The following is a 20,523-nucleotide window of genomic DNA, read 5'->3' on the forward strand; positions in this document are numbered from 1 at the left end:
GTACCACCCTTATACTAAGCTCATGCTTTTTTCTTGAGAAGTGTGTTGTACTAGAATGCTTAGGAGGCTAGGATTACACGTTAGAATAGAAGTGCCATTTTAGGCTTCTCGCTTGTTTCCTTCTTTTCTGTAATCGATTCACCAGTATGCTGAAGTAAACTACTATTTGTTTGCCAGATTTTTGTTATCCTCTTCATCCAGCTAAGTCTTTACAATATTGCTTTCCTCTCACCTAAAAAGGCTCCATGCATCAATGAGTTATGAATCATTGTTCTTTCATCAACATAATTTGATATGAGTTTGCAAATTTGTATGGGGCCAATTGCATGCACGTTTTGATTGGACAGTTCATCTGTGAGGATTTTGTAGTTTTGTTGATGTATTTGTTTTGCAGGTAAATTTGTCTGTTACAGGTGGGACTTGTTTCCTAGATGCTGCTTCAAATGACCTACGAGTGGCAGAAATTATCCTACATCCAGAAAATACACTATGTTCGCACTTAATTGTTGGTGCGAGAGGCTTGGGGGTTGCTCTTGTGACTGTTTATGACATTGGACTTTCTCCTCCCGCTTCTGCTTCCTCATTGGTAACTTATCCGTTGAATTATAATCTCTTGGCAATTTTTCTTTACTTGAGTTGGTTCTGTTTCACCTTTTCTTGATTTCGTTATTATTTGAGAATATTTCCTCATAATTTTGATTTTTTCCCATTGTTGTCACTTTATATTTATCTTGTTGGCTTTTAATATATGAATGTTCAGAGATACTTGTTGATGCAATATAAGTACTTCCTCTATTCAATTCACATTTCACCAATATGTCAACTCATGTGATGTTTAATTTTGGCAATTTATTGTTGGTCATGCTTGTTTGACTTGATTGCTTGACTAATAGTACCACACTGGAATTACAAATGCTTGTAATTTGAAATTTATCGACCTTGCCAGATGTAAATATTAATGATTCCTGATTTTCAGATTTTCTGATGTTCTCCAGTAGGAAATGAAGGCTTCATTTCCCTAACAAATATGTATCTCATATGTTCGTTTACTTGGATGAAATGTTGACTAGTCACTTCACTTGATCATACGGTGAGTTTTTTAGGTAGCTTAAACTAGTCTAATAAAATTATGTGTTTGGTGGTGAATTAAGTTAGGAGTGTAATTATTTCCAATGATGTGAGATGAGTGAAAACAATGTTGGTTTGGAGAGAAATAAATAATATGTTATATGCTATATTAATGGACTAAAATGTTCTTTGACCCTTTGAATTTGAAGCATTTTAATACTGAATTAATTATAAAATTTGGGTTTATGATGATGATTTTTTTTTCTAACTTTTTGACAGAATTCCAAATGGTTGCTGTCTTACAAGTCTTAAGTCTATGGTTGCAGGCTTAAGGCTTGTATGCCTGCAACTGTTAAAAGGTTATATTGTTTTGTGCTTGTTATTTTTTTCCTCCTTAAGTCTTTAGGAGTCTATGTTGACAAGCGTTAAGCCTGCAAGCCGGCATGGTTGGGGGCTTAAGGCTTACAACGGTGGAACCAATAAGAGTATCATTTTTTTTTTCCTGAAAGGCTTGCAGGCCTACGAGTCCATTGTGGACTACAAGCTTGCTTGCAACCATTAAGGTTACCATTTAAAAAAACTGTGGGCTTAGTGTAAGTAAACATGTAAGGTAACCTTTTTTCAAGAAGTCCTCAATATTGCGGACTTAATTCAAGGAAATGATAAAATCTTGGTAAGCTATTGTGGGCTTACAAATATGCAAACCCACAACCATCTTATAAGCTATTGAGGGCTTCATAAGTTTTATTTTTTTAGAGGAAAATTGTGGATATGTGAGAGGATTCGAAATAAAGGGGTCATTAATATATTTGATGTGACATGAAAAGGTGAAAACAAATATTAATTTTAGAGAGAAATTAATGATATTAGTACCAACATATTATTATTAAATTTATAGAAGATAAAGTGATGAGCATTTTACAGGTAAATTTATAATTTGAGAATAATTCAAATTTGACCCATTTATTTTTCTTTCTTTTGTCACACCTTGAACTTATTTAGGAATAGACTACGATTTGATTACTAGACATGGTTAGTGGTCTCTAACCAAATACAAGGGAAATCCTTAGCCATGAACCAAATGCCACCTTAAAGTTTGGGCTTAATTATAATTTGGTCTCATGTAAAATCCATAGACATCGTTAACAACTACTATAAAGTTACCTTTCTACTATAATTGAATGGAAAATATTAGTATTTTACATTGAGTAGTTGATAAATTAAAATTATCTCTCTACCCTTACAAGTATTGATTGGACAATACTGCCTCACTCTATAACCTAATATAGGTCAAGGTTTTAAAAGACTTTAGGCTGTAGATGGGTGGACAAGGGACCATGTAGCACTAAGCACTACTCGGGTGCCTTGGCAGGCATCTAGAATTCAAGACTTTAAAATAAATAAAAGAAATAATAGTTAGAAGAAGTTAAAATTAATACCTAGAATCTAAACAATATACTAATACATTCTTGTTAAGAACTACAGTAAGTTATTAGAATCCACTAGTTCATCAACATGTACAATAATTTTGACTTTCAAGGTAAATCTACATACTAAAATATGATATGAGATGCTAAGGCGGTGACCTAGGTGCAACCTAAGTAGAGCCTAGCTATATTTTATCTAACGTGGGAGCCTAGGCATTAAGGCAGAAGTTTATTATAACAATGGTTGGGTTGTCACGTTTGCTGCCAGAATTGTGAATGAGACATCTCTACCTTCTTCCTCTTTTCATCAGCTCTCTCACCCCCAAAATACTGTGCAACATAATTCCCTTCTCAAATTTGAATTATATTGATATTGAACTCACAGTCTCACACATTGGGGAAGAAGTCACTAGAAGCTAGGCATTGGAGGAGATTGTCTAAAGCAGACGAAAAATTGCAAATCTATTTAGTCTTAGGAAATGTTTTGATATGTTGCTTACTGAGGATATTGCATAATCCATTGATGGTGTTGTTGATGACATTAATTAGATATTTTGATTAGATAATTTTTTTGATAGGTAGCTTGTTGAGGGCATTGCTGATGACATTCATTAGATGATAGATTCTGACACTGCATATTGCATTGATGGCATTCAATAGATATTTTCACTACAATTAGAAACAATTACAAGCTTTCATTGGTGATAAGTTGCTTGCTTATCCGGATAGACTGGAAGACATATTGTCATCACTATAAAGAAATAAAAAGTCAGCATCTTCTCCTTTCCCTAGCTGCAACAAGGTGGATGAGCAACTCCTTGTTTCTTTTATTTGTCTCTTCCATGATGGAGAATGTTTTAGTTTTTATAATATCTAATTCTAGCCTGTCAATCCTCTTTATGTTCTCACCAAAATCCTTACCTCTAGGAGACATGAGAAAATCAATCCAAGAAAAGAAATCAAAAGTATTTTCTTTTTGCACATTACAAATTTACTACAAATCTGGCATTGATTAGAAAAATGTATTAGTATATGCCCATTAATGATCTACCTTGAAGTGCATGCAACCCATAAATATCCTCTTTGAGTTGATCTCAATGTAGGAGGTCCTATCAGTAGCTCTTATTCACAATGACAAATGTCATGATTTAAAATTGAAATTATGGTTAGCCATTTATCTCAATATGCTTGAGATATACGAAGCTTTAACAACTAATTTTCTAAGTCCACAATAACAAGAAATTCAATATAAATTACAACTCCAAATAAATATACTAAAAAATTGATGAATTTTGCCACTAATGTATCTTCTACAAACGAAATTAATATATAGTTTAGAACATAATGATACAATTGAAAGAGGAAAGGGGTAAATCTTATGCGGAGGTAGAGTCCTAATGTATCTCACTTAGTTGCCACACTGTTTAGTAATTGAAATATTAGTGGGGATTCCATAAGTTAATAATTATAGCTCCATGAGTAGAATCCATTGAAAAGCCAAATATATTCGAAATTTATAAACATCGCTTTAAAATAAATCTCCAAATTTGACGATATATGAATTATAAAATAAACAATTAACATGCTTATAACAGCAATAGTAATAACTGCATAAGGAATAATAATGTAAGTCATATCACATAACATGCTCATCATCAGTTTGCTATTTTTTTAATATTACTAATATTAAATATCTCAATTGGGTTTATGTCTTGTTGATTTACATTAACTAGAAGTTATCTCAAGAAGGCGTTTGGGTCTTTTTCTCATAACCAATCCATTTAGGGTCACCAGAAGGTCCTATTATGTGATAAGCAGACCCTTTCTCTTTTCCTAAGGATCATTATGAGGTGTCGCATTGTGATAAACTTATCTAGTCTCTTTCACTAACTGTTGAGAAAAATGAGTCACCATAAGAAGTTTTTCGGTCTAATTTGAGACTGTTTTCTAACCTCACCAAAGTTATCTAAGAAAGTCATCGTATTGATTTAAAATTTGACCGTCCCTTTAGACTTTCAAATAGACTTGAGTCACTATAGAATGTCATAATGCGATCTATACAGGGGTTTCCACTAATACTCATGATAAACTAAATTGCTATTGCACGAAGCATAGCAGTATTAAGTCATATATTTTGCACATAGAAATATAGTATTTGATTTGTGCATAGAAAGATACGTGATAATATAAAAGCACGAAGTATGTTAAGAAATATGAGTAAACCCACTCACCTAAGTTTAGATAAACCGACTAAAATATGTAGTGCATATCAAGGTTCCCAATATCGGGATTGGGATCGGTATCGGCCATCCAGAAAAACGATACGTATCGGCCGTATCGGCCGTTCGTATCGGATCGGACTATTTTTTAATTATATAAAATTTTAAATATTATTTAAAAATGCAGAAAAATTTAGAAAAAATGATAAAAAATAAGAAAACAAAAATTACTCACATATGAAGTCTAAAAACTTAAAAAAATATATTAACTTAAAATTTAAAACTTTGATGAATACCGAGCTGGTTCTCGTAAATTTCAATAGTCTGTATCATCATAATCACCATAAGTTTGTAAATATTGATGTCTGGGACCTGATGCTCCAAAAAGTGATTCCATCATACTAGTCATATTGTATGGATCTTGTTGCGTGATTTGCGTTTGAGGAGGATAATAATCAGTATTGGATCTTGTGCCTGAGAATACTGAGTATAATAACTAGTATATGGATCTTGTGATGGCTCCAAACAATAAATACTCGATGTACCATAATCATAGGAACCAAAATGCATCTCATGACGACGTCGTTGACTTTCTTTAACAAATATAGATGGAACGATCTCACCACCATATATATTATCAGGACTATGACTGGTACTAGTAGGTATACTATCTTTCGTTGCTGAATGACTCGTACCAGCCTCTGCCCTCGTGGTGGTCTCTCCCAATATTTTATCTAACCATGGGTTATTTCTGTTATCTAATAACTTGTCCTCTATTTCTCTGATCCATGGAGTTAGAGATGAAGGTGGATGGTGGATGCGGTTAAGGGATATAGACGAAGAGGAAAAAGTGGTTAAGATCCCAAAGAAAAGGAAGGACTCGACAGACGAGGGAGATTAGAAGTTAGGAGAGATCTTGTCAACGGTAGAGGTGGTAGGTTGGTGAAGAAGGAGGAGGTAGGTTAGGGTAGAGAGAATAGAGAGAAGATAGGAGGCAAGAAATCAATAATCTAATAGCATTATAAATTTTACTGCCATCCACACCTTTATAGAGGCTAGCTAATAAGCCCTAATACAATAACTAACCTTAATTCTAGTGCAATCTCGCCGATCGCGTTTAAATGCGCCCAATCATGTTCGAATGCACAAAAGACGTCCTCTGTATGTACGAACGCGATATAGATGTTCGAACGCACCCAACCGCGTTTGAACGCACTTTTCGCGTCCTTTGTATTTGTGAACCTGATGCAGGCATTCGCAAGGGTGTTCGAATGCGACCCCTTTTGCGTTCGAACGCGACCTATAGGAATTTTATTTTAATAAAAATAAACAATTAATGCAATAAAAAATATCCTAACTAAATGTATCAGTATTCTACTAAGTCATTGCGGTGAGATGAGTTGGCTTTCGGTGATTCCCAACTATGGCTGGCTATAACTTCTCCCACCTCCTTTCTGACCAACTAAGCCACATTCTTTTGTTGGCAAGGTTTTCGACCAGCTTCTAACCTCCTCTCCTTAATCTCCTCTTCCTCTCGGGTAGCGTAGAAAATATTCTACCTTCGGCTACTATTTGGTTGATATCTCAAGATCTAACTGGCCAAATAGTCAAATCTTGAGATCTTGGATCCATTAGAAAGCTTTCCTCCAGAGCTACAAATATCCAAACTTTAGGTTGATCGAACGGTTAGATTTGATGTAATCTCCCACAAAAATTCCATCCTTAAATCTTTCTAGAACTGCTACGAATTGGATAAGTCGATTCGTGACAATATGGATGATAAGGTGGCCTTAATAGAGAGGAGGGCCGCTCGAGCTCGATCTCAATTCCAGACAGTTGGCATTCCTCCCTCAACCCTGCCGATGACTCGATCTTTCCCGCTCCTCCCTCTACTCCAAAAGGTACACCTTAGCATGTAAAGCTCTATCAACGGTCATCGCATAGGAAAGCGGGCCTAAAACAGTTAGCCTCTCCCGAATCGAAAGTCCTAATCCCTAGTGAAAGAGCTCCATCCTAGTAGCATCATTAGGAACCATGTACTAGGCAAAATAGGAAAGGGCGTTGAAGGTTACTGAGCCATGGTCATGTCTCATTGCTCTAACCGAGAGAAATTAGTTTAGGATGTTTCTCATTACCTCGGTCAAATACTTTTGGTCAAAAACAAAGTCCAAGTGATGGTCTCGGTCCCTTGTGTCATCCGTATCAATCTCCCTGTAGCTTGCCACCATTGTTTGACCTCACTTGGTGTAGGAAGATGGTGAAAGTAACATGCTAGCACTTAGGACAATTTAGGGTGTCCAAGATCTTTTTGACATTGACTATCCATTTGCTAGCTTCCATAGGGTTCGACGGTGCCATTGAAGGGGGCTGGGGGTTACATATAGGAGCACTAGGTGCTTTCTTACTCCTTAGGGCATGCTGAAGCTGCAGGAACATAGAGAACCTTTTCAATGAGTTGTTCCTACTGCTACACTAGTCGCACAAACGCCTATGCCACTCATAAGGATCTTGACAATGGGACCCTTTCTACAGGGGCTAACACTACCTCCGTGGCAGTAGCATGACAACAACGAGGCTACATCTTTACTAGCGGAAGACAAAATCCTAAGTTATACACCTAGGAGTTAGTGCTTAAGTAATGACAATGCAAGAATTGTAGTAATTCAGATCTAAGACTATGTTGAATCATCCCAAACCTACGATGTGCTTCTTGTATGAGGTTCATGTGAAATTCTCATGGAGGTTGGAAGGACTAGCAACATACAATCATCATCGAATAAGACCAAAATAGTAGAAATTAAAGAAGAATCCATAGGCCGCAACAAATCCATAAATAGTATTTGTTACGATCTAAAATAGGAATCATGATCGGCCATGCAACTATATATACTTGAGATGCACGAAGTCTTAATAATACTCTTTACGTGTAAGATGACAAAATAAATAAATAAAATGAGAATGTGCTTTATTAAATTTTATTACAAATTGCAATAAAAATAAAAACAATGTTAATATTTTTGAGTCTCTAAATAAATAAAACTTCTAATTTAAAGCACAAAATCTAAAAGAGCGGAAAGGTAAATAGGTGAATCCTAAGTGGAGATGGAATCCGGGTACATCTCGCTCAGTCGCCCCGCTGACTATTATCTGAAATAAATAAACAAATACAAAAACAATAGAACCCATGAGCCAACAACTATAGCTCAGTGAGTGGAATCCACTCGAAAACCAAATAAATTTTATTTCATATTAATGCTGAATAAATTAAACTAAAAGCAACAATATCCATCACAATATACAATAGGCATGCTCTCTAAATAATAACAATGATAACAATAGAGAGATACCACAACTTGTAATCTTGCAAGTTTTCAACATATTAACATCTTTTGATATTTATACTGTCATATGTCTCAATGGGTCTAAACCCTGTGGATCCACATCAACTAGAAGTCACCTTGAGATGACGCTCGGGACTTTTTTTCATAGCTGATCCGATTAGGGTCATCAGAGGGTATCACCCTGTGATCAACATAGTCTATCTTTTCCTCTAACCGTTGAGAGAAGTTAGAGTCACCTAGGAATTTTCTTTTTCATCTTAGGACTGTTCTCTAACCCCGCCAGAGTCACCTAAGAAAGTCACCGCAGTGATCTAATTTAGGACTTTCCCCTAAACTTCCATATAGACTTAAGTCACCACGGAAAATCGCAAACGATTTATATTGGGACTGTTCTCTAAGTCGTACCAATACTAGTCTCATTTTTCTTTTCACAATTTTTAATATTTGCACGAAGTATGGTGATGCACTGAATATAATAATTAAATGCACACAAAAATAAAATAATTAAATTTTCGCACGTACGGATGAAACGAATAGATTTGCACACAGAAATTGCATCAATTTAATTTTTACATATAAGGGTGAAATAAATAAATTGCACACAGAAAATATACATGGTCTGACAAAGATACGAAATATAATAAAATAAATATGTGAGTGAACCCACTCACCTGAGTCTAGGTAAGACTACCGAAATCTCAAATCTCTAGCTCACGAACTAAAATTCACCACCTTAAATAAATAAATAATAATCAAAATTTTAATTTGAATAATAACAATATTTTTAAAATTTAAAAACCAAAAGAACTAAAAATGGGTTTAAATTTACCCATTGGATTGGGCTAGATTGGGCTGCAGCTGGCCCGTAGCCCATTCTTCCACCTCATGCTAGTTGGGCTGGGCCAAGGCCCAACCCAAAGCTAACAAAGAACTGGGCTGCAGGTCGGCCTGCAGCCCATGGCTTAGACTAGAGGTCGGGTCGGGTTTGTAACCCAAACCCGAACCCGAGAGAAGGAAAAAGGTTGGCTCAGGTTAAACCCGAGCCCAACCTTTTTCTTCCCCAAAGAGATTGGTGAGGGAGAAAGAAGAGAGGAGAAAAGGGAAGGAAGAGTGAGGGCATCGCCGGCGACCATTGTCGCCGACAGCCTATCGACCTCGTCGGAGGTCCCCTAGCGATCTCAACGACCTGCACATGAGGGAAAGTCGACCACGGTGACCAACGTGGAAGACTTCCCACCCATGGCCAACCACAACCCGAGGCACAAAGGCCTCCTAGAAGATATTACCGACACCGGGCTTAGAGAACGAAGCTTCCGGTGACGATGCCGTTGCGACCCGAAGTCGCCGACTGGCCTGATTTGCCGATGAAGCCGAGAACCCCAATTTTAGGTATTTTTGATTTACCTCTTTAAATTTAAATTAAACTAGAGGGATGAGAGAAGGCTCACCGGGGAGGAGTGTGGTGGTTCCAATTTCCTCCGGTGATGCTCCGGCGATCCGGTCCCACAGCGACGACTCCGACGGTGAGAAAAGAAAGAAAACGGTGGAGGAGAAAAAGGTTGGGGGGGTGTTGAGGAGAGAGAGAAAGGATTAGGGTTTAATTTATAGATTAGAATAGGATCAAATCTAATCCTATTCGGATTAGATGAAATCCCCTCGTCGCGTGCCGGAGAGGGAGAGGGAGAGGGGAGGGGCTGCACGTGCAGAGCACGTGCACCCTCCTCTCTCAACCCCTAATTTTATTTTATTTTTATTTTATTTTGTTTCTGGTTCTGACAGTATTGAAAGTGGGTAGAGTCTCGCAACGCCAGAGTACATGTTGAAAAAATAAGAGATAAAAACAGGGAAAGAACATGTCATTTACCATACTAATACACTATAAGAATTAAAAGAGATAGCGCTTTACTAATATACTACAAAAACTCTCGTCTCGACGACTATTAATTTGCAACATATATCAAATATGAATGATTCTAACACTCAACAAGTGACACTATCACTAGCAAAATAAAATGTATATGAGTACATTCAATATGATAAGTGTATGAATATATAAATAACTAATCACTATTATAATTATAAGACGTGCAAATAAATGTAAACTATTTCCACCCCAACCACTAGGCCCATCGACTATCACAACTCGTCGATATAAACACCCAAAAGAGTGGACTCTAGCGGTAGAATCACATGCCTATCACCTAATAAACAACGAACTATCGTTCGCCATCATAGACTAAGGACTTTAGTTGTCAGCCCATATCCTCATCTCTGTCATCACCACCACCGCAGGATCATTGCATAAAGCGAAAATCATGAGCTACCGCTTAAGGATACCCTCACCTTATGTCATCGGTTAACTATACATCATTCGACCATTTGATTTCCAACTTAAATATTCCAAAGGGTGACTCTCATCAACCGATAGTATAATCACTCATTTTAGCTCGACGAATGACATGCTTGATTGTCTGAGATCCACAGACTTGGACCACAAGTGTAGAGCCTACTAATAATATAATACCCTCGCTCCTTACCCTAGTTGGGGAGATGTTAAATAATGTCAAGACGAGAGGTCACACCACTCATGGTAGTGCATGTGAAACACCCAAACCATCAAATACACGTGTAAACCATGTGGGTAAATCCCCCCCATGTGGTGCATCACATGACCTGTCAGTAATAGGTATTCACAAGGCACATAGCAATATAGGTTCAAATCATAAATAAACTCAACTATAAGAGTTCGGATATATGTTCCACAGGCCACAACAAGCCTTCAAGATACACATCCAAAATACTCCTCGCTACTCGCACCTGCATCCTCTATCTCTGAAATGATATCACCAAGAGATGGTGAGCACATAGCCCACCGAGTAGAATTCATACAATTTATAACAATAAAATCACAGGTGCATATCCAATGAATGCTTATAGTTGCTAGCAATAAAATACGCTTGTTTAGATGACTTACCATGAGTTACTAAATAAATATAATCAATAAAGATTACACGTCATTATTCTGGAACATGTTAGTTCCTAAACGTATCAGGATAAGTCCACACAGATATAATGCTTGATATAATCTTTTATTTATACAAATCTCAATTACAGTGTTTATATGTTATGCATAGCAATAGAAGAGTAGTTTAGTCATCTCATACTCACCAAGACATTAATCATGTTTTATCATAGCTCACCGAGCCATTCACCACACAATGTAGATGCTCTCAAGAAAATCATCTATTACATAACCATCCATCATCTCATACATCGAGAGAGGATATATACACATCTAGTGGTAATGCCACCCACACATGCATGGCGACACTGTATGTGACTAGTTATCTGTGGCCATCTGACTAAGGACCTCGATCGTAAGCCCATATTTCACTCTCTAAATCATCACTGCCCTCAACGGGAGAATCGGAAGCCCTCGGCTCATCAACGGATGCCCTAACCCTACGTCGTCCAGTACAGTTAAAAATATATCCCTGCCTCACAATTATGTTCTTCTATCATCATAATCTAGTTTTGACTATGCAGTATGATTACTTGAATGCCACACAGGCTCCCGATGTCAGGTGTAGGCAGCTAATAGTATAGTCATATAAAATACACTCTACCCTTAACCCCAGGCTAAGTGAGTAGGGGTACTACCTAGTCAAAACCCGACTATTAATGATAGGTGGAAGTGATGCAGTGTCTGTGAGTGTATAAGGCATGTCATAGTCATCATGATCGTTATATTTTATATTCATAACAGATATTTATGCAAGAGTTTATCATATATGATACATGTAGAGCATCGTTACACTAATGTATATGCTAACATTCTCATGATATCATGATGAGTAAATTATCAATAACTGCACATGTCAAGCATATATTGTAGTACACTAGATGCATGTACTAATACTAATATTCCTACAGTATCATGGAAGATATAATAACTGTAACTACATTATTGTAGACTTGTCTAAATTCTACTCGCTTGCGGGGTCTCCATAGTAATCTCCTCAGCTAGCCAGCTCCTTCGAAATCCCAAAATCCTCCTCACGCGGTGTCGATCCTATTAATTCACGCAAGTAAGGCTTGGTTGGTGGGCTGCGGTCTGCAGCCCACCCAACCTAGGCCTAGTGGGCTACTGTCAGGACCGCAGCCGATGCAAATCTAGTATGAATGCAATGTTTTTGAGAACAATCGACCCAAACAAGTAACTAAAGTAAAATATAGTAAGCAATAACTGATAAGAAGTTAATTGATTAAAAGGATCACTACTAGATAGAAGGAGAGAAAACCACTCAGAGCAGTAACTTCCTCAACTCTCAAATAGGTACGTTGATAGTAGAAAAGCCTAAAATATGGTGTAAGAAAAGACTTCAGAGTTTAGGTTTACCAATAAATGGAATAGTAGTGCTTTTACTTTGAAAACCAAGTCCTTTTCTTCACGTCCGGGCACCCAAAGATTCTCTTTCACTACTGGAATCTTTTGGACAGCAGCAATTACCAACGAAAAAATAGAGGTTGAAGAAGAAGAGAGGTTTAGAGAGGAAGTAGAAGAGATTAGAGAAGGATCTTAAGATAGAGTAGGAGAAAGGGAGAGAAAGAAAGAGAGAGAGAGAAGAAGAAGAAGACCACAGGGGAGAAAGTGAGAGATCTCAAATAAATCTTATTCCAACTTGTCCTTGTTTCTCATGCAATAACCCTTAAATAGGTTAACAACTTTAATTCTAGCTGATTCTAATAGAAACTTATTTCCTAATAGAACTCTAATTGATCATCTTACCTAAATTGATTGATCCAATTTAGGTAATAAATCAATGTGGACATCCCCCACATATAAGCTTACCATAACTATCAATTGAGATTCTAATAGGAATTTATTTCCTAATAGGATCCTAATTGATTAAACCTTATCTAAATTGACTAACCCAATTTAGATAATAACTCAATACGGACATCCCCTGCATATAGGCTACCATATCTGTCAATTGACTAATTCAATTAATTATTTGAATTAAAAATCAACAATTAGACCAAAATTGGACTCGAGTAATTCTATTTTGGTCAAATTGAAGATGATGCCCACATCAGCAGCCCACCCAGGGAGGGCCCGTGGGCTGCGGTTTGATCGCAGCTCACCAAGGGAATGGGTGGGGGTTAAACAACCCCCACTCCTTTACTATAACTCCTTCCGAGGGAGGAGACAGAGGGGGAGAGGGAAGGGCCCATGAGGCCGCGGTGCCGGCGGCGCAGCCTTGAGGCCGGCGGCACAGCCATGAGGCCGGCGGCGCAGCACGAGGCCGACGAGTAAGTAAAAAGAGGAAGAAAGAGGAAAGAAGGGAGGCTCGATGGCGGCGGGGCGTGCTCCATGCCCGACAGCCATGGAGGTCCCTTCTCCTTTCACCAAGGGCTCGAAGCTCGACTAGAGAGCCCCTTCCACCAGAGCTCTCGGACTGGCGGCTAGACATGTGGTCGTCAGCCGCCGAGGACAATGGTGAGGGGGAAAGGTAAATTATCGAAATTAACAGCGGGGTAGGAGGGCTTACCGAGGGGGGGTTGGACGGTAGGCTCGTCAACTCCAGGGCTTCGTCTCCGGCGTTGGCAACCCGAGAGAGAGGAGAGGGAGAGAGAGAGATGGCGGGGTGGAGAAGAAAATAGGGGCTAGATGGTTGCGGTGAGGGGAAGAAGTAGAGGAGGGGCGTCGGTGGCGTGCACGGCAGGGGAAGAAGAAGAAGAAGAAAAGGAGAAGAGGACGGGCTGGACAGGGCGAATGGTAGGGTCTGTGACGCATGCATCAGGTTTTGGTTTTTTTTTTTTTCGGATGTTACAGCATGTATGCTAGTAAGATGTTATAATATAATAACAATATTGATATATCAATCAATAAGTATAATAGAAAATATCATTATCATGGAATAACATGTATTATTGTACATGAACATACTAATAGAAATATAAATAAATCATGGTAAACACAATCACATCAACTACCATGTTGAATCAATATGTGCAGCTATATAATCTCATTCGACCATGTCATAAGTGTTCTAGCACAATCTAGCACATCATATAACTTAATAGGGCAATGGAAGATAGTCCACTTGTTTGGAATTCCTAATTTCACTATTACGAAGAAGCTCCTAACTGATGACGGTCTTAAATGGGTCCTCGATGATTGGAGGAAAATCGATGATCAAGATGATGGGAGGGGGAATTGCCAGAGTCCAGCCACAAACCGGCAATGTAACAGAGGAGAGAGCTCAAAAGTGTTAGAATGGTCGAAGAGGAGGATATGGGAGAGGAAGGGAAATAGAGGAAGTGGTAGCATGCGATGCCTGGGCCAAAAAGCTAGTGCATGCTGCATGCCATGCCGGCATAGTTCTGACACTATGCCGGTGGCATGTGCAGAGGGGCTATGCGAGGGGAGGGTGGCAGGGAGAGAAGGAAATTGGTCTCTTTTTGAGGTGTTACAGAAATACTACAAGATTTCAAAACTTAAAAAGTAATCTTTAAAGAAAACCATCTAAAAATGGGAAATAGTATGCCTGTGTGAGAAGTGAGAACCTTCAAAGAGTGCTCTCTGGAAACTTGTAAGTTCCATTAGGAAATATTACATCTGGTTCTATTCATGTTTTGCAATTTATGTTCCTTATTAGATATGTAATATTGCATGCATGTGGCAATGAGACGCATTTTGCTTTTGAAAAATGGATAAAATAAAATTTACGCCATTAAATGCCTATCTCATAGGTTTAGGAAACTTGTAAGTTCCATTAGGAAATATTACATCTGGTTCTATTTATGTGTTGCAATTTATGTTCCATATTAGATATGTAATATTGCATGCATGTGGCAGTGAGACTACATGATGCATTTTGCTTTTGTTCTAAGCTTCTGATAATCTGTATACTTTTTATTTTGTTTTCACTAATATTTGGCACTATGTTCTATGCATTTTGCATTCTGATGGAATCTGATAAAATTTGCAGGTTCGAGTAGCTAATGTTGACTGGATTAAGATAGTCTCTGAAGAAGAGATAAGCCTTATGGTATAATGCCTTTTCTCAGGGTAAACTTTTTGAAATTTATTTCGTGTAAAACTGAGGAGTTTTTTGTACTATTGATAGCAAGGGACGACAAAAGATTTTGAAATTTTAGCAGGAACAGAGGATGGATGCGTCTTTGAGTACTCTCAGGTGCCTGCTTGTTTTACTTTATACCTATAAATCCATAATAGTTGGAATATTTTCTCTAGTACTTGTATATTTTCTCTTGTCTTTGTTTCTTTGGTGCTTCTACGTGCACAATGCTAGTATTGTTTTCTTTAGTGTACTTTTATGTTGTTAGGCAATCAATAAATTCACTAAGGTTGTCTGTGGAGTGTTCTTTTGATGGTCAACACATGTGATAATGATTTTTAGTCTCTTATATGTTGAGGTGATTTCTTGAGCACTTTTAGAATCTGGTTGGGAATTATACAAGAAGTTACTTCTATTAATAGTGCCTAAAATGATTTTTATTTTATACTTTTTACTCCCATAAATTCTTCGTTAATTGGGCTTTTTTGGTTATTATGGCATCATAGTAATTCCTGTACATATATGTATTTGTTTGGATACTTTTTTTGGATTTTTGGATTTAATGTTATTTTAACACCGGGTACAAACTATTTAGAAGAGAGTGGCTAGTTGGCATGCCAGGTAAGAGAATATTGCTTTTAGGTTAATATGTAAAGATGCCGAAATGTTCAGTGCCTTTAAAGAGGCTGAATGTTTCATCGCCTTTAGAACCATTATTAATTTTTTACATTTTTGGTTATGTGGGGTGATATCATGATTTTTTACTATTGGATCACAAGATATGAACCCTTGGGAATAGGTTTGTCACTATTGGATCACAACATTTTTATTTAGAGAGCTCACATATTTTTACCGCACCACCAGCATGGCATTCTCTCTCTCACGTGGGACGAGAGAAACCTAAAATTGTAAGTAACTTGGAACTGCTATTAAGAAATTATATATTTATTATAATAATATTAAATGAAAAAGTCTTCTTTTTTCGTTTCTACTTGCCAGCTGGACTTTGTGGTGCTATGTGAATCTTCTTCTTTTTTGGCACTTACAATTTGTTTTTTCTTTTTCCATTTTGAAGTATATGTACATGAATATTAAAGTACATCTGGAGGATGAGATAGTCATGCTTAACAATGAGAATGACTCTTCTAAAAGTGGCGATTACTCAATACTGAAAGAGCCAAGCTTCTCCATTATGGCTGCTAATCTTGGCATTACATCTCTTTATGTAAGTTAATTTTCTCTAGTGCATTCTTTTGATGGGTTAACCATTTGAGTTAGCTAATTTGATTCTTATAGTTTCCTTCTATAATGTGAAACTGCCAGGTCAGTGCCAGGCAACAATCTGGACGTAAAATTTTAAGTCAACTTATTAAGGTGGAAGTTTATGAACCATTACAAGTGCATCCTGCTTATATATACCTTGTGCCTGGTTCTTCTTATGTGGTAATTTCTTTTTTCTTGAATTAGCTGGTACATCAGTGCATCATTCTTCTCTGCATTCATTTCCTGCTATAATTGCTTTCTTTCTTTGCTCTAATATTGGAATTGACTTATTGATGGAAATCTTTTAAGAAGATTATTCACTTTCCTCCTACAATTGTTAACACCAAATAGGTCCTTAAGTTTTTATTACTTGTTTAGTTTACTGTGAAAGGTGGCCCAAAAACTGGAGCTTCCATTGAGTATATAAGCATGGGTGAAGATATTGCGGTGGTTCACATGGCAACAGGAAAGCTTCTGGCAAATTCCATAGGAAACACTGTGAGTATTAATCCTGATATGAACATTCTTGGATTATTTTGTTGCTCAATTGCATTCCTTTTACATGTCAATTGCAATGTACTAATTGTGGGTGAGTTTATCTTTCTTTCTGCTTTGTACTATTCAAAATATTTTGCTTTTGCAAATTGATACTGTGCCAATTTCTGTAAATTTTTAGTTGGAATTGGCTTAATATAATTGGATGATTTACTTGCTTTCTTAGACGGTCCGTGCAGTTGTTCATGCAAATGGAGGTACCCTTATATGTGATGCGTATGGACAAATTGAAGTAGGGATTCCATCAGCAATGTCAATAAATATGCAGAGTGATCAGCTTTGTGTTGGTTGCAGTATGCCAATCTTTCCTTCATTTTCTGAAGTAAGCATCTAATAAATTGAAATGTTTCCTAGTTTATTAAGGCAACTTCATCTGGTGACTGTGTACATTGACCAGGGAGACATATTTTCCTTCTTTGAGACCTGTCGAGTTTACATGTGGCTGATAGAAAATGAGAAGGTGTAAAATAAACTCATCCTTAATCTTTTCTGGTTGCCTAATAGATGGCTTTTGTTAGCTATCTATGTTTTTTGTGATAGTAGACTGAAGCCTTGTTTTTCCCACTAGGTATTGAATTTCCAATTGCCAAGATCTTTGCAATCTGATGTAAACAAAGCATTGTCTTGTGAAGGCAAAGAGTACCCATGCTATTCTGGTATCAGTGATAATGGATACATCAATGTACTTCTTGGAAGGTAGTCAATTTCTTGACATGATATGAAGTAACATATATTTGTTAGAATTTGTGGAGGCAAAATATGCAAGTAAGTAATATGGTAGATAGGTTAAAGTTCATTAAGTTTATCCTTCTGTAGTTCTTACTGATGTGGGACAAATATGCAAATGACTAAACTAAGAGAAATAAGCAAATAAACAATTTAAATAAAGGCAAGCTAGTCAAATAGAAGTCCTCTAAATAAATATATGAAACTATGTTATAGTAGATGGTCACAAGCAAGATACCTCACTTTCAAGAGAATGACCTAGATCATTGGAAGCATGAAAACTTCGATTGTCTAGGGTCCTTAAATCAAAATTGACCTCACATCACTAATAAAGAATAGATTAAGACTAACAAATAGACGATTTTATAGGTTCTGATACAGAAAATTGACAGGGTTTAGAAAATTCCAGCAAAAGCTATTATAAGAAAATGTTAATATGAGAATGGATATTTTGATGTAAGGGATAAGTCTAGGGATTGACATGCAAGCCAGCACTTACCGTGCTGACATAGTGTTGGCATGTGGCACAGGGTGTGCTGTCAACACACCCCTGAAGAGATAAAAAAAACCTTTGTACGAGGAAGAAGGCTTCATATAAGGTAATCTTAGTCTTGTTGAGGTTGAGGGGTGGGAGAAGTTTTGTCGCCGTGTGGAGGGGAAGGAGAGTCTCAACCGCCATTGCTAGATTTTTTTTCTTCAAATCATGTAGAGAAGAAGATGGGAAAGTTAAAAAGTAGTTGATAGTGGATCTAATCCATTATTATAAGTTACTATCCATTAATATATCACTTAAGTTAGATTAATTATCAATTAAGTTGGGATCCATTATCACTTAAGTTAAGATCCGTTATGGAAGATATTAACCTATATTCTTCTCCTCCTTTCCTTTTCTGGGAAACCTTAGCAGTTGCAATAGGCAGCGGTAACGGTTGAGAGGGATAAACCGTGGCGAGGACTTCCACAAGGTGCCATTTTCTCTTTTAACTTCTTTCTCTTTCGTCGTCTCTCTCCTTTCCTTTTCTTCACCTCTTTCTTCTTAGTAGTGTTGGCCGTATCGTGTGTTAGCATGCACCGTGCCATGCCGAATGATGGTCGACACGGCATGTGCCAATAGTATGGCAATCCTTGGATAATTCTACTAGCAACAATCGATTTAAGGGTGACAAATTAGATATGAGATCCAAAAAGATGTTACCATGTCATGACTCGATCTAAAAATTATGACTGACCATGTATCTCAATAAGCTTGAGATACATGAAACCTTAACTAATTATCCATAATATAATAAAACTCGAAATTTATATAATAACTCTAATTCAAAAACCTTTAAAGACAAATACCTAAATTTTATAATCAAATGTCTTCTAAACATCACTAAGGCAACATTCAACTTTCTAATTTGAAACTAAAAACCATAATTATGATTGAAAGTGAAAAGGCTAAAACCCCAAGTAGAGGTAGAGTCCCGATGCCCATGTTCATTCACCACGTTGACCAATATCTAAAATATAAAAAGAGCTTAATGAGCTAACAACTTTAGCTCAATGAATCCATTGAAAAGCTAAACATCATTCATCATCTAATATGAGATATTAATCAAAGCACAATAATTAAAAACAATAGCCAGCATACTCATAACACGAATAATAAGCACAAGTAATAATAGTATGATTAACAAGCTAATGACATGCACAATTTAATTCTACTAATCTTCTCGATCGTAGTATTGCCAACTATCTTAATTTGGAATTGTGTTTGTGGATCCACACCAACTAAAATTCATTTCGAGATGGCTCTCGAGTCTTCTTTTTTAGTTGATACAGTTAAGATTATTAAGAGGTGTCACTATGTGATAAATGAAACTTGTCTTTTTTATTAACATAAAGATTAAAGTCACCTCAGGGACTCCTGGTCTAACCTGGGTGCTAGAGTCAACTAAATAAATCATGTGCTGATCAGGTACAAGTTTGTATTCTGGACTTTAAAGTAGATTTGAGTCACTATAGAGAGGTGTACGAAGAATATCTAGCCTATATCTGTTCACAAAGTCCTAGATTGAGCTAGTATTTTATTATTTATACAAAGAATAGTAATGCACGAAGATCAACATTTCATGAACTAAAATATTCCACAGAGTAGAGTATGACAAGAAATACAATAAGTATAAAAAATTGACCACCTATGGAGTATAGTATTGCATGAATCATAAAACAAGGAATTATAGTATGATGTACAAGATGATAATTATGAGAGTGAATTTACTCACTTGAACTCCACATGGGATGACTCAAATCCTATGTTTAGGTACAAGTATAAATCTTCATATTTATTCATAAATAATTCAATACTTTAATAGTATTTTCAAAATTTGAAATAACTTGTATTCCTCTAATTAATTGAGCTAAAACAAAACCAAATACTTGGGTTGGCTCACAACCCACAACATTAAGTGTCACAATGGTTTGTGTCACGCCTCAATTCGAGAACATGTTGGCTGCGAATCTTTAGGATAAAACCCGAAGAAAACACGAAAGCCCAAATAATAATCAAATCCTAAACTAGATTGACACAGCGGAAATGGTACTCAGCCTTTAGAGTCCTTACTAAACGGCTTCTTAAATTTCTGCAAAATAATAAGTCCCCATAAGTTTGATACCCACAAGTAACCCACTCTATTAATAATATGTCTAATAACAAATATCAACATATGATACATATAGTAGCAGAAAAAGAATTATAATAATATATATAAGCTGTCTTGGAAAATTAATAATTTTCTTGTCTTTTGTGCTGAATTTCAAAATCCAATATATGCTAAATTGAAATCATAAAGCATTC

At 36.7% G+C, this 20,523-nt stretch overlaps 1 protein-coding gene across 2 annotated transcripts in view; it reads left to right on the forward strand.

Moving 5' to 3' along the window:
• The window catches only part of LOC140768083 (nuclear pore complex protein GP210), an 83,084-nt gene that overhangs the window by 33,922 nt on the left and 28,639 nt on the right, over positions 1 to 20,523 (forward strand). For both annotated transcript variants that reach the window (XM_073108175.1, XM_073108176.1), the window contains 9 exons: positions 395 to 586; positions 15,051 to 15,110; positions 15,189 to 15,257; positions 16,216 to 16,365; positions 16,464 to 16,583; positions 16,782 to 16,901; positions 17,125 to 17,280; positions 17,356 to 17,418; positions 17,527 to 17,654. In XM_073108175.1, the coding sequence (XP_072964276.1) occupies positions 395 to 586; positions 15,051 to 15,110; positions 15,189 to 15,257; positions 16,216 to 16,365; positions 16,464 to 16,583; positions 16,782 to 16,901; positions 17,125 to 17,280; positions 17,356 to 17,418; positions 17,527 to 17,654 (1,058 nt within the window). The remainder of the gene's footprint in view (positions 1 to 394; positions 587 to 15,050; positions 15,111 to 15,188; positions 15,258 to 16,215; positions 16,366 to 16,463; positions 16,584 to 16,781; positions 16,902 to 17,124; positions 17,281 to 17,355; positions 17,419 to 17,526; positions 17,655 to 20,523) is intronic.

Source organism: Typha angustifolia, chromosome 10 (assembly GCF_048772165.1).
Source record: "Typha angustifolia cultivar Huaian chromosome 10, ASM4877216v1, whole genome shotgun sequence".
Taxonomy (NCBI): Eukaryota; Viridiplantae; Streptophyta; class Magnoliopsida; order Poales; family Typhaceae; genus Typha; species Typha angustifolia.